At 38.6% G+C, this 13,740-nt stretch overlaps 1 protein-coding gene and 1 long non-coding RNA gene across 2 annotated transcripts in view; one reads left to right on the plus strand and one right to left on the minus strand.

Annotated features, from left to right (window-relative positions):
• Positions 1-13,740, minus strand: part of LOC148188846 (uncharacterized) — a 95,886-nt gene that overhangs the window by 45,579 nt on the left and 36,567 nt on the right. The gene's annotated exons all lie outside the window — the stretch shown is intronic.
• On the plus strand, positions 3,555-11,072 carry lrit3a (info leucine-rich repeat, immunoglobulin-like and transmembrane domains 3a). The gene is made up of 4 exons (XM_088080841.1): positions 3,555-3,845; positions 5,162-5,628; positions 8,688-8,993; positions 9,248-11,072. Exons 1-4 carry the CDS (start codon positions 3,730-3,732, stop codon positions 10,276-10,278), a joined length of 1,920 nt encoding a protein of 639 aa, XP_087936967.1. The 5' UTR covers positions 3,555-3,729; the 3' UTR covers positions 10,279-11,072.

Consider the following 13,740-nt stretch of genomic DNA (forward strand, 5'->3'; position numbering starts at 1 on the left):
GGCTGGAGCCAAGCTGCCAATAACATTTGCCTCAGCTTGTTTCTAAAAAGTTTAAAAATGTTACTTAAAACCAGATAAAAAGTCAATCAAGATAATTCTTGCCGACAGCAAGGGGAAAATGATGCCACTGACAGGCGGCATCGACCAAAAGATTTTAATTAAAAATGAATGATTTTTGTTGGTTTGCACAATGGGACTTTAACTCTAAAGTAAGTTGCAAAATTTAGTGAGGCAGGATTAGTTTGTTGAGACACCTACCACGAGTTTAAGAAAAGAAAGAAAAATAAATGTTTATCACAAGAAAATACACTCAATAACAACCTCCTACCACTAGATGCCTCCCTTTCCTCTCAGACAGTCCAAATAAAGGGTTAGCAGCCAAAAATTTAAACTTGACATATTTAATCTGCAAGAGTAGGATTATGAAACATGCTCAAACACTTACATATCACTTATATTAATGCTAAAAGTATGTGGTTATTTCAAAATTGACAGTATTTTTGAGAAATAACTTTCTTTAATTTTAGCCTTGAGGTTCCAAACCATTGATGTATTATGTGTTGTACTGCACATCAGAAAGTCAATAAGAGTATAAGGATGGATAGAGGTACAATTAGAAGAAGAGAAACGATCCAACATACCATTAAAATATATTATGACTGTGCTGTACATGGTGTACTGTGTTTCTGTTGACGCTGCACAGCTTAAAAAACGTATAAAAAGGTTTGATGAAGTACTGTTCACAAATAAAACTTGACCTCTAGGAGTCTAGTCTGTGATTTGATTTTGGTGGTGATCCAGATACAGAATTTCTACCACTCTGTAGCCAAGACAAAAGAAACTAATTAAGATAAGAGACTAAATCCCAAATCTGTATTTGTAAAATTACAGAATCAGTTTCAGCTGAAGTATAAATTATAGGAATGATGACGTTACTGTGGTGATGGCTAATAGAGATCCTAAATGAAACGCTTTCATGTGCATTTTAACGTTTGGGTAATATTTTTGAGAAACTTGCTGTGATATGTGTAATAACTAAATTTTGATCAACGTAACAAATAGAAAACAGTAGAAAATGTTCTAATATCATCTACCAACATTCAAATTAATGCTTTAAAAAAAAGAGTAAAGATGTCTGTAGTAATGTTAAACCAATGTGTGCACAAAAATTATGAACGAGGTGCACTCCTGTGGATCTGTCATCAGCAGGCAGGTTGAGTTTGGCCCCTATCTGAAGCCGCTGGTCCACCCAGTCAGGTAATAAATCACATCCAAGATTACACCTTGCACCTTAGTGCCAGACAGAGCTCACTCACACATCTTACATATGGCCTCCAGCTCAATCATTACATTTACATTTAAAGGGGACCTATCACGCTCATTTCATAGTTCATCTCTCTCTAAGGTTTCAACTAAACATGTTTTTTAAGCTTTAATGGTCAAAAATACTTTTCTCTCTTCATGCTGTCTTTTCTACAACATCAGTGTTCACCCTCTGAAGGCTGTGTATATCATTTTTCCAACCCACTTTAGATGAAACCACGCCCACATGCTCATGATGACAGCAGGCTGGCAGGCATCAGGCCCCATGATTGGCTGCCAGCCTGCTGCTGTGGCACGCAGCGAGTCGGGTGCTGGCTCAAAGAGGCGTCTGTAGCTCGGGGCTCTGTGAAACGGCACAGCTTTGGTTAATCAGTGGCTTTGAACACCACTATTGCACCCTCTCATCCCTCTCCTTAGAGGCAGGACGCTGATTTTCGATACCCCTCTACTTACTTTATGTCTTGTTTACGTGTATACCCCCCCGTTTCTGTTCAGTCGCATTTGAGATTTTATAGCAATTTAAGGGAACTGTGCAGATTTTTAAGCAACTCTACCATCTCAGAGGCACCGTGGCAGCACGGGGGAAGCCAGTACAATGAAAGAGCTGGTTGAAAGTCAGAAAAGCTGCTCTTTCACTACTAATATCTATTTTCCAAGCTACTGCAGCCGCCATATTTTGGGGAGACGATTGGATATAGCAATTCCAATTCAGCCAGAATAAATCCAGGGCCGGGGGTCTGATTGTGGACTGCTCTCTGGCTTTGTATATTTATATAAATATGCATTAGCACCCTACTTTATTTTATTTTGTGCATATTTGTTGTGTGTGAAGCACACTGAGCTTACATTGCATGAAATGTGCCAAAATAAATATGGATAAATAAAGTTGATTTGGCTTGTAGTGACCAAATGAAAAGGAGTGAGGTGGGCTAGCTCGGGACCCGGAGTATTGTTTAATGCCGTTGGCTCGCAATAGGCCAGCGGCAAATCATCACATGCTGATGTCTGGTAGGCCACTTGTGTCATGTGGAAGTGGGCACAGTAATGACAGACGGGAGAGGGCTTAATCTCAGTCTCTCAAAAAAGTTAAATCTACTCCAAATGATCAGGGTTCCCGTGTCTTCTGCATTTTAGCATCTCTAAACAGTCCACAGCTGGTGGATGACTGTAATGGAGAACAGCAGCACTTTCTACTATTAAAAAATATCAATAAAAGCACCTAAACAGAACTGTAACAGTTCCAGCAAAAATATGACTTGAAATCAAGGAGAAATTAAGATCACGTTTCCCCGACGTGAGCATGTTTCTTCATGAAGCAGTGTAAGCTATGTAAACACTTACAGTAGGGTGCGTGGAGCAGATGAACATTTAAAGAAATATGTCGCAATCTGACGTCATCCTGTAGACAAAATGACTAAAGTCTGTCTTTTATGTAAAGCAACAAATTAAAGATTGATATTTAATTCATATCTTCATGTAATAAGACGAAATATTAAGGCACCTTGCTAAATATTTTTAAAAGAAAACTAAAAATGTATCTCTTCACTTTAGCCTTTGACTAGGTCTGACTTAACTGCTTTGCATTTTCTTTTACAGGTACGCACTCTTGTACGTCTTTTTATTTCCCTTAATATTATGAAGCCATAAATTTAATTTTTGTTCATGTTGGAAACAGAGTCTTTGGAATGGTCTGATTTTGCTCACAGGGATTACTTTTATATTTGTCTCATTGTTTCAACCTTTTGCCAAGTTTATTACGAACATCGAACATTGTAACATTATATATATATGACAGTAAAAAAAGGAAAAGTGCAACAGGTCCTCTTTAAGAAATGTCTTAAGAATCACTGCAAAAAAAACAACCTAAAGTCTATAATAAAAAGCCAATTCCTATTATGCAGAAATGGTAATTGGATATAGCCAAACAGGATATAACTAAACAGCTGTGCAGTGTGAAAGTGTTCCAGTGGATCTTTAAATGAATTTGAAAGGTGGGTGCATATTATATTTAAAAAGCTATGGTCAGGTTGAGAACTGACTGGATTAACAAAGGCGTGGCTGAATCACCTGACGGGAAACCTCTCCAGAATTAACTGATTAGCAGCATGTCCAAAGGACTGGTTATGCCCCGGGGCCTAGCTTGCGTGACCCTGTGAAACCCAAGAAATCCTCCACTAATCCACCCCTCCCCTCCCCCCACCGTCAATCTGACAGGTGACCTGTACTGTAATTAGATCTTCAGCCTGTGTACCGTTGCCTCTTATGGACTTTGTAAGCTCTTTTCATTATTCTCTATTTGTTTTTGTCTTTTTTAAAGGAATAATTCTTCCGGTTCTCAATGAATCCGGATGTCTTTTTTCCTGATCTCTTCTCGATCTGAGCACTGTGGGTGCATTCGGTGAAACCATGCGTCGACTTCTCTGTGTGCATGTACTCCTATGCTGCCTCAGTATGGCTCATCCCTTCTGTCCATCCCAGTGCACCTGTGTTTTCCATGGACGTACCGATGGAACAGGAACCAGGTAAACTTAAATTGTGCTCTCACTCATACACACATTTGCTGTCTTGAAAAAAATGGAAAATTTAAATAAGAGCCAATTTTATAACATGTAAAAAAAGAAAAAAAATGTTGGTGACGGTTGCATAACTAGATTATCTTCCCTATAGTATCACTGAAAAAGTAATGAATTATAAATAAAAAAGACCCTTTCATATATTCAGTTAACAGTGATGTCTTGAACTCAGTTTGTGAGTTTCTATACGCTTATTTAACAATGATGACCCGTTTGAATAATCACAACATTAATTAAGTCTGCACTTAGACCACCTGATGCGTGATCCATGTTAAATCGTCTGAAAGTAAACACGTCACACTTAAAAAGTTATATTTACACATTTAGAGAGCAGCACAGAGCTAAAACCTTTTCCATCTCCATCAATGTGTGTAAAAAACCCTTTTAAAATCATGCCCCATATGGGTGAGCAACAATTAGCAAAACTTCAGGGCCATTGTACAATAGGTACAATTTGTGCAGGTTGTACTGGCCTGTATTGACATAATGCACGTTTTGCAATCCATTTATCCCTGCATAATTAGTCTTATTCGTGGTGAACCCTCCACAATGCATCCCTCTACTTGTAGTCAAACATGGGCAACAAACAAAGTACAATGTTAGTTCATTATGTTGACAAGTCCAGCATAAAAGGTGAGAAAATGCTAAAGAGATGTATATGAACTCAGGGAAAGTCTGGTTTGCCAGTTGTAAAACCACAAAAAGGCGACTATTGCAGTCATGACACTACTAAAAATGACATTATATACGTATATCAGTCCATTTTCTAGCACTATTGACAACTGACACCGTCATTATAGCTGCTATAAGTAATAGCTCGTACTCATATAATGCTAATTAACCTCTTTTTATTGTGAGCTATTAAATCAAATGATTGTTTTATACAGGTCTTTATCCGTGACGATTACTGAATCCAGCTATTCTGCCCCCGCAGTGGAAGTCAATGCACATGATCTTTTACCATTTCTAATGATAGTGATTATCTCTGACCTTGTCATCTGGGAAGTGCCCTATAGGCTGACTACAGTCATGTCAGAAAAAGCATCCCATCACGACAGAGAGGGTCTGGATGGATAGACGAATGAATAAATGAAAGGGTAGATATTTACACATTGCAGACTGGTATTTATTTAAAGTTATTTAAATGCTCATCTGCTCCCATCATCTGCTGTTTCACTGGAAAAATGTTTTAAAGTGTTACAGTTAACTTTGTAAAACATGGGATATAATTGAAAACATTTAACTCATGTATTTTTTATTCTCAGGTCTGTTCTCTGCAATGATCCAGACATGTCTGATATCCCTGTCAACGTCCCTGTGGATACGGTCAAACTTCGTATTGAGAAAACGATGGTGCGGCGGATCCCAACAGAAGCTTTTTACTACCTGGTGGAGCTACGGTACCTGTGGATTACGTACAATGCCATCAGCTCAGTGGATACTTCAAGTTTCTACAACCTCAAAGTGCTCCACGAGCTGAGGCTGGATGGAAATATGATCTCTCTGTTCCCTTGGGAGTCTCTGAAAGAGATGCCCAGTTTGAAGACGCTGGATCTACACAACAACAAAATCACTACTGTTCCCACTGAAGCCATACCTCACCTCCTAAACATTACCTACTTGGATCTATCCAGCAACAAACTGGCCACCCTGCCCTCTGATCTCATGGATATCTGGCCCCCCTTCAATGGAGCACCCATCTTTACTAATGCGTCCCAGAAAGTTGTGTTAGGTAAGGATACAAAGGCTGTGTCCGGCTTAGTTTTATAGGATATCAGGGCCATGGCAGGATACTTTTGGGGTTGTTGTAATTACCTCAGGCACTTTATTCCATGACCTTAGTCTAGCCAGACTTGCTCTGACTGACTCCAACCTGCTTTGGAAGTGACTGCCAGGACACAATCAAATTAGCTTGTTCTAAGTAGGGGCAGAGTTGATGCTTAAGGCACACTATCGAGTTATTGTCCTAATTAACTGTTGAATATTTAACACACTCCCTCTTGGTAATCCAAGCCAGGGTCAAGTTCAGCAAAAAACAAATTAGAAAAGAAAACCTATATAGCAGAGTACTGTGTTACTGCACCCATGAGGTACAGTAAATTTATACAGTAGAAAACAGCTACTAGATGTATATTTCTCATTTCTTAAATATTTCTCCAGTCACTGGAAAATATTTGATTTTGAAACACCCCAAACTCCAAGATTGTGTATCATAGCTCTCTCTTGATAAAGTCAACTGCAGTGTCAAAAATTGCACTTTTGCTAATGGCCCTCTTCATGGCATTTTGAGAACTACTGCAGTAGATATAAACCAGAATCAATGGTATCTACACCATAACAAGCAAAATGCACAATAGGTTTTAGGGAGAAAAAATTGCTATTGTCATTATAAATAGGGCTTACTCTTCAGTATGTAAGTAGTGTTAAGTTTATAACAAACAAAGAAAAAAATACCTGATGCTTGAGTAAAGAGTTTACAGCATACATTATTGATCAGGTTATTCTCAGTCAAGCGGGTGCAATTTATTTTACTTCAGCCAAAATATGTAAATTGGCCACTAACTGGTGTGCTCATGCACATGATGGCAGTCTGGTGTATCCTGTGTCTGTTTGGAGCATTGGTTTTGCACATTGTATGAAATTAGCACAAGATGCAATAAGCACATGAACAGCAGGGGCAGTGTGGGAAACATACTTGCCATTGCCACAACATGCTTGATTTAGGAACTTCGACATTGGCGCCGCCGTCGCTTTTTCTGCCCCAACCCCAGAATTAACTATATCGTAACCTCCTCAAGTTTTACTGTTTGTTTTATTTATGTAAATCCAGAAGTACAATTTCAGTTTTCTAGCACGCTCTCTTAAAGAATCCTCCAGTCGTACATAGGCAGGTATGTAAACAATTCAGTTCACGACGCAACCGGTTGTCTTGAGGAACACATAGTTAAAAAACAAATATATCTCCGGCAAAAAAGTTTAGTCCAAAACTTTTACAGGATTTCATTTTAGTTGAATTGATTAGTATTCTTCTCGTGAGGGGACTTCAGGTATTTGATGTAGCTGTGTCGTGTCCCCAACTTTTGTGCATCCATGCATTTGGCAATTACCTGTGGATACGATGGATTCTGATTTAGCTCATAGATTAGAAGTGCAATGAGTGCTAAAAACAGTGTCTTTTGTTTTTTGGTGTAAGAACAAGGATTCTAGCATTTGTTGTTGCCATTGTATCTTGAACCAATGGCCACCTACTCATAGCACTATCATGATTTGCTGACAAATAGTCAAGGGGAGGGGCAAGGAGAGAGGAGAAAATGCAGAACAGAATACCAGACTGAGCTGGAAAATAAGGGTTCAAAGATAAAAATCAAAGCAAATATTTATATGTGGTATATGGAGACTTATGTGCTTTTTAATAGTCCATTTTCTATAGGCTAATTTCTGTCATGTCCTTGCTATGGGAAAAGTATAAAATATATTGTAACGTGAAACCAAAAATTTGTAGTCTTAGAAGAATATTGCATTGAAATCATTGAAATCAACCCATTTCCTGTCATATTCTTATCCAACATGATCTTTTGCGTTGGATGTATTTTTGACTTGAATGTAACTGAAGTCATTTTCTTATAGATCCTGTCAGCCTAGCATATATGAGACTGCATGTTTGTTCATTGTATCCGTGTTGCATGGACAGTGGGAAGGATATTGTTAATAGGCTGCTTGAGGGCAAGCTAGCTTATCCGTGCCGAAAGAGCTGTCTGTGTGCTGTTGTGTCCCCAAAGGAGAAACAGGATTAGGCTGAAGAAAAAAAGAGTCAATGCACAAACAACACAACAGTGTCGTTAATATATCCTAAAATCATTACTTTTTAGTGATCCCCTACTTTGAAGTGTTCACCTTAACAGCTTTCAATTATGTATTATTTATTATTTTGAGATACCAAATGTTAAAGGGTTTGGTCTTAAAATCTGAATTTAAAAGGCATGGACTATAAAGTGTGAAAGTTTTCTAAGATGTATTGACTTTTATGCCAACAGAAAGTCTAATGGAAAGAGTGTGTTGCCACAAACTGAAGTGAGGCCACAGCCAGCTTAGGTGCTTTGCCAGTGTTAAGACAAACTAATCTGGTTAAAGGGCTTTAATATGCACCTGCACATGTGCTTACCTATTGTGTGCAGCAGGTGTTTACAGCTATTTGAAAGGGAGTATATATAGAGAGGTTTTGATAGGTTCACTTCCACAGCCCTGGAATTTAATAGTCAGCCTGAAAATGTGAATTTCTGAAAGTTAAATACAAAAGCGGTTGATAAAAAAAGGCTTATTCACATGTACCATGCAACCTAATGGTACCCACCAGTTGTACCCAATGGTGATTAACACACTTTAGAGTATATATCATTAGCCGTTGTGCCCTGCATGTGATTTTGCCATTTAAAAAAATATTTTCTATTCTACTGGTATGCCATGCTTTTATAAAGTCATAAATCCAAAGGTTGGAAAAAAGCAACACTTGTAGAGTCCAAAAACTGCCTTGAATACTGTACTTTTCTTTTCTTTTCTTTTTATAGCACCATAGTCATTGCAGCGTTCTGTAAGAACTAAATGACAATGAGTCATATTGCAAATTGTTTTGCCTCTTCACTGTAGCATAGCCATCTGTGTCCTCTATTCTTTTCATTATGGTCAACAAAAATGCTTTCAAGTAATATAGCATTTAAATGGATGACGTTTGACGCTGCAGTGCTACGAAACAGCAACCAGTGATCTAAATTTGTCTTATCTGTTTGTCTTCAGGGCTCCAAGATAACCCCTGGTTCTGTGACTGCAAAATCTCCAAGCTGATCGAGCTTTCCAAAATGTCGGGTACACCAGTGGTTTTGATGGACCTCTTCATAACCTGCAGTGGACCAGAGAATCTGGCTGGTGTCCTTTTTCAACGTGCTGAACTTGACAATTGTGTAAAACCGTCAGTCATGACTTCAGCAACCAAGATCACATCTCCTTTGGGCAGTAATGTTCTCCTGCGATGTGACGCCACAGGGTTTCCAACACCAACTCTTTCCTGGGCTAAGTCAGATGGCTCACTCGTCAACAACACAGGTACAATATTGCGGCTTTTTGAATTTTAAGCATTTTACAAAGAAAAAACTGTTGTATTCAAATGCGTTGAGATTTATAACCTTTAGTAACCTCTATACTGTGTGTAGATTTTAATTGCCTGGTGTGCAGGAAGCATTAAAAGGTGTGTGGTAGTAGTGCCACGAGTCATAATCCATTGGAAAGCACGCAAAGTAGTTCAAGACTTGATCAGACTTGATCCATGTTGACATTTGTGTTCTTGTTCCACTCTTTAGTCCAGGAGTCACCTGGAGATGGCATCAGATGGTCCATCATGAGCTTGCATGGAATACTATACAAGGATGCTGGCAACTATAGTTGCAATGCTAAGAACGTTGCTGGCTACGCAGATGCCACAATTTCTCTCTCAGTTGCTGGCGCCTTCAGTACCACCATCCCTCCACCGAGGCCCAGTATGGATACCGAACCAACCAGCCAAGACACAACCTTCACTCCCCCAACAGACACTCCTAACTCAACTTCTGTCACGTCCACGGGTCTCCCAAGAACCTCAACAACATCTGCTGTCCCTAAGAAACTGAAAACTACCACCAGCAGCAGTTTACAAAAAGGCTCATTCAAACAATCAAAAACCCAGCAAGGAGGTAACGGGAGGAAGCTTGCAGCAGATGAAAAGAGCAAGAAAAGTGATGCATCAAAGTCTGTCAAAGACCTTAAGATTGTAGAGGAAACATCTGACTCTGCAGTGTTGCTCTGGACAGCAGATGGGCTACCAAATGATGCCCCACTCACAGTTGTATATTCACCCTACGATGAGGATGACATCAAAAGGACATTGGAGACTAATGCTGGCAGTGGGAAAGTCCTTTTAGAGGGACTATCATCTGGGATGAGGTACTCAGTTTGTCTCGTAGCAAAAGGCAGTGCTGCTGGAAAAGATCCTTGCATTGACTTCTACACATTGGACAATGTAGAAGATAATGGGCAGAACCAGCTTTTCATGATTATCAGCGGCATTGCCTGTGCTTTGGTATTGTCTCTTATTGCACTGTTGCTCTATAAGATTATTGCCCTGTACTGCAAGGGAGGCAGTACAAATATGGATGAAGAAGAGCTTGAAAAAGACAGCTACGTCAAGTTTGAGACTATTTCAATGAAACAAAGGACCTTGAACTCTCATCCAACTGAGCTTTGGGCACGGAGGGCGACTCATGAATCAGAGCGAATGCTCCTGTGCTCAAGGTCGAGCATTGACTCCCAGATGACCTATAAGAGTGACAGTTCCCGGTCTGAGTATCTCTGCTGACGCCAGGGGTCCATGGCGCGTATCGAGACGCCATGTTAGTAACCAAATACACAAAATACTCTTCATATGCCTTCTATGACACTGATATTTACTATGAAATCGTGTATAAATCTTTATATTTATTGGTTTGACACAGTGGGGCTGTAAGGAAATCTTCTGCTGCATTGAAGGATGTAATTCATGTATTCTGCATTTTCCAATAACTATTAATCTATAAAGATTTATATAATGATTTAGAGAAGTGTAGTCATCATGAGAACATTCCCTGGAGGTTGTTTGGATGTTAACAAATGAGCCTGTGTTAAAGCCCAATCAGGTCAGTCAATTACTGTCTGATATTATTCATGTCCTTATTTTTTATGGAGCCTTATATTTGATAAAGACGTTTAAATGGTTGTCACTACAGCACGGCATCTTTGTTGGACTTATAAAATATATATCTATAAAGTACCAAACAAAGAGCCTTTCCGTTAGTTGTGTGTGGCGTTTTATGTCACACCCAATGCCAAATTTTAAGTGTCAGAAATTAATATCATGTGGTGATGTCAAGAAGACCCATGATCCACCCCCAGTCCCATTTACATTACTGTTACCTGAAGCATCAAGCTGATTGTTGCCTTAATGGACAAGAAAGTGTGGTCAGTGAGTTTGATAGAATATGTGTCTCGTCTGATAAACGTTGCCAGTTTCTATGATTTTATGTGTACATTTATCTATAAATTGAGTTGTACATTTGTTTTTAATAAACTGGAAAATTATTGAATTCTATATGCAGTGTGCTATCTGTAGATAGGTGCACATAAAACAGGTCTCTCATGTACAATTAAGGGTGTAGGTTTCACACATATAAAACAGAGGGTTGGGGTGTACTCCAGCAGAAAATCTTGAGCATCATATACTTAATGTCTTGCTTTGTGGTAAAGTTTAATACACCAATTTGGACATTTTCTGCACCAATTTATGGCGTAAATGTAGTTTTATTGACAAATGCACATGCTCTAAATATTGACAGGGTATCACCTGAAATCTGCACCTATGCATAAAATTTTCCAAAACATTGCCTATAAGAGTTTTTAAGAGTCTTTAATATTTGGTGAAAAGCCACTAAGATTCACATTACTGTAGTGTTCTAATTGACCTGCAATCTTCTCGTGCCATCAGAGTCTTACGTTTCAGAAAATACATCTCAAATGTCAAAAACCCCACCAGAAACGCTAGCCCTCTTTGCCACCATAAAACTCTATATAAACATTTAAAAATCTATCATTTTCTGCATTTTGATTTGCATAATTTTAGTCTCTTCAATAAGTTCTGAACTTTTTTTATCAGCTACTGAATGTTTGCACTTTCAAGACTTTACCAGGTGAAACAAAATCCTACAGTTGCAATGGACTTTGTACTCCTTGTACTGTATACAGTGATACAGTCCTCATGCTATCCTCATCATATACCATCTTTGTTTTTATGTCCACATGTGTGATGTGAGACAATGACACACAAAAATGAAGAAGAAAATACTGCATATTAACTATTATGGATCAAACACAATATTTCATACAGCGGCAAAACATAAAGGCACGGACGTGTCACATATCTGACTTATGAACCAGAGCAAACGTGTTCATCCCAAAAATCAATGGGTCACAGTTGTCACGCTCTCTGAACATCTGAACAGGCGTTGCCTTAAATCCTGCTAAGATGACGGGTGGATCTGGAAAACTGTTCCCATGGATACCTCTGTGTCATCAGCTGTATGAGGCTGCAGTACTAAGTAATCGCTTATACCAGCTGTGTTGTTATCATGGCAACACCCTGGCTGTTTTAACAAACACAATGAATGGATGGTGGACAAGGGCTGTGCTGTTAATGACAGATAAACTATGAATGGATAGACGGGCAGGAAGAGCATGCAGAACAACAGATCAATAAACAGACAAATACATCTTTAATTGTGAAGCAGTTGCCACCAGGCTCAGGTTTATCAGACCAAATCCGGATAGGGTGATACCTCACTTGTCTAGAGGCTTTACAGCCACACCACAAATCTCCTGGGAACTATGACTTGGCATCATGATAGCAGGCCAGTGGAAAATTGTCCACATGTAAGCAGTGACAGAAAATATAACAACAAGGCTAGAAAAAGACTGTTGTGGTTGTTGAATGATTTTGTAACATAAGACATGAATGAGTCTGATGTTGATGTGAAACAATAAGCTTATCTTTAGCCCGTTCACCCAGAGGTCACAAAGCTACTGCAGCTTGATAAGCCAGTGCAGTCAATATTAAACCTGCAATCCATTCACCTGCCACTCATTCAAATTACAACAAACTTTATGTTGTGTTTGTGATGTTAATTAAAGTAATTTTGTTTATACTAAATGTGGCAAAATATGTGAATAAGCAGCTGAGTAATGTGAACATAATATGTTGGTCTTTATGTTTGACCCTCTAAAACCTGAGCAAGCGAGAAATTATTTAAAAGCACAAGAAAATTACATGAAAATTAGTTTTGAAAAAAAAGAAAATTAAGTGAAAAATAAACAAGACTTGGTGAAAAGTGCTTGAAAAATTATAATTCTTCAACATAATTTTAATATGCATTTATGGTAATTATAAATATTTTTCCCTAGCTTTTTTTCTTTTTTTTCCCCTAGACATTTTTTCTCTACCTTTTTTGTTCTAAATCTGCAAATTTCTTGCAATTTGAGGAACATTTCTTACCAAGTTGCTCATTGGCTTTTTTTCCCGTCATGTTTTTGAAAGAAATCACACCAATTTGCTCAGGGTTCAAAAGGCTAAAATACTTGTGAAAGGCATCTGAAAGTAGCATATAAGAAATATGATGTCAATCCAGGTTTCAAAGACTTAAGCAGCTAAAATGAACCTAACTCACTTGTACAACAGTATTGTGAATTAATATATCCATTTTTTAAAAATTAGACCACATATTTTAAAAAGCAGTAAATGATTGCATGAGTGATGATTTGTCAGGTATGAATTGACGTTGTTTGAATCAAGAGTTACTATAGTAACTGCTTGAAAGTGACTCATCCATTTAAATTTAAAGACTGGAGCAATTTCTTCTACAAAAGCAACGACATGAGGGGGCATTTAATACGTCAGCAGCATCTATACTCTTGCCGTTTCCTAGATATGCGCACTACCTGATGATTCAAACCCATGTGTGATTGCCATTCAGTGCATCAGTCACCTGAAGTGAAATTATAGACATTAGCATTTCCATTGTTTTCTGCCAGGGGTGAAATCGTGGGAAAAGGTCAGTGCCCTTCAGACAGCTAACATTAGTCCGGAGACAAGGCGACTTTCTCAGCCGTGTAAATCTTCTACTGCTCCTCTACAAGGTTACTGGTGACGTTGTTGCTGACAATATCCTAGTCATGGAGGGTATCAATAGAGGTTTTGGTTCCTGGAGTCTGTTAGTTGTTCTTCTGGGTAAAACCA

Source organism: Plectropomus leopardus, chromosome 8 (assembly GCF_026936395.1).
Source record: "Plectropomus leopardus strain MGB_pleo_1.0 chromosome 8, ASM2693639v1, whole genome shotgun sequence".
Classification (NCBI taxonomy): domain Eukaryota; kingdom Metazoa; phylum Chordata; class Actinopteri; order Perciformes; family Serranidae; genus Plectropomus; species Plectropomus leopardus.

Bases quoted from the DNA above. Each gene is read 5' to 3' on its own strand.
- lrit3a (XM_088080841.1), top strand. From the start codon at position 3,730: ATGCGTCGACTTCTCTGTGTGCATGTACTCCTATGCTGCCTCAGTATG. The intron at 5,629-8,687 runs GTAAGGATACAA...GTTTGTCTTCAG, and splicing joins GTCCCAGAAAGTTGTGTTAG to GGCTCCAAGATAACCCCTGG. The intron at 8,994-9,247 runs GTACAATATTGC...TCCACTCTTTAG, and splicing joins CTCACTCGTCAACAACACAG to TCCAGGAGTCACCTGGAGAT.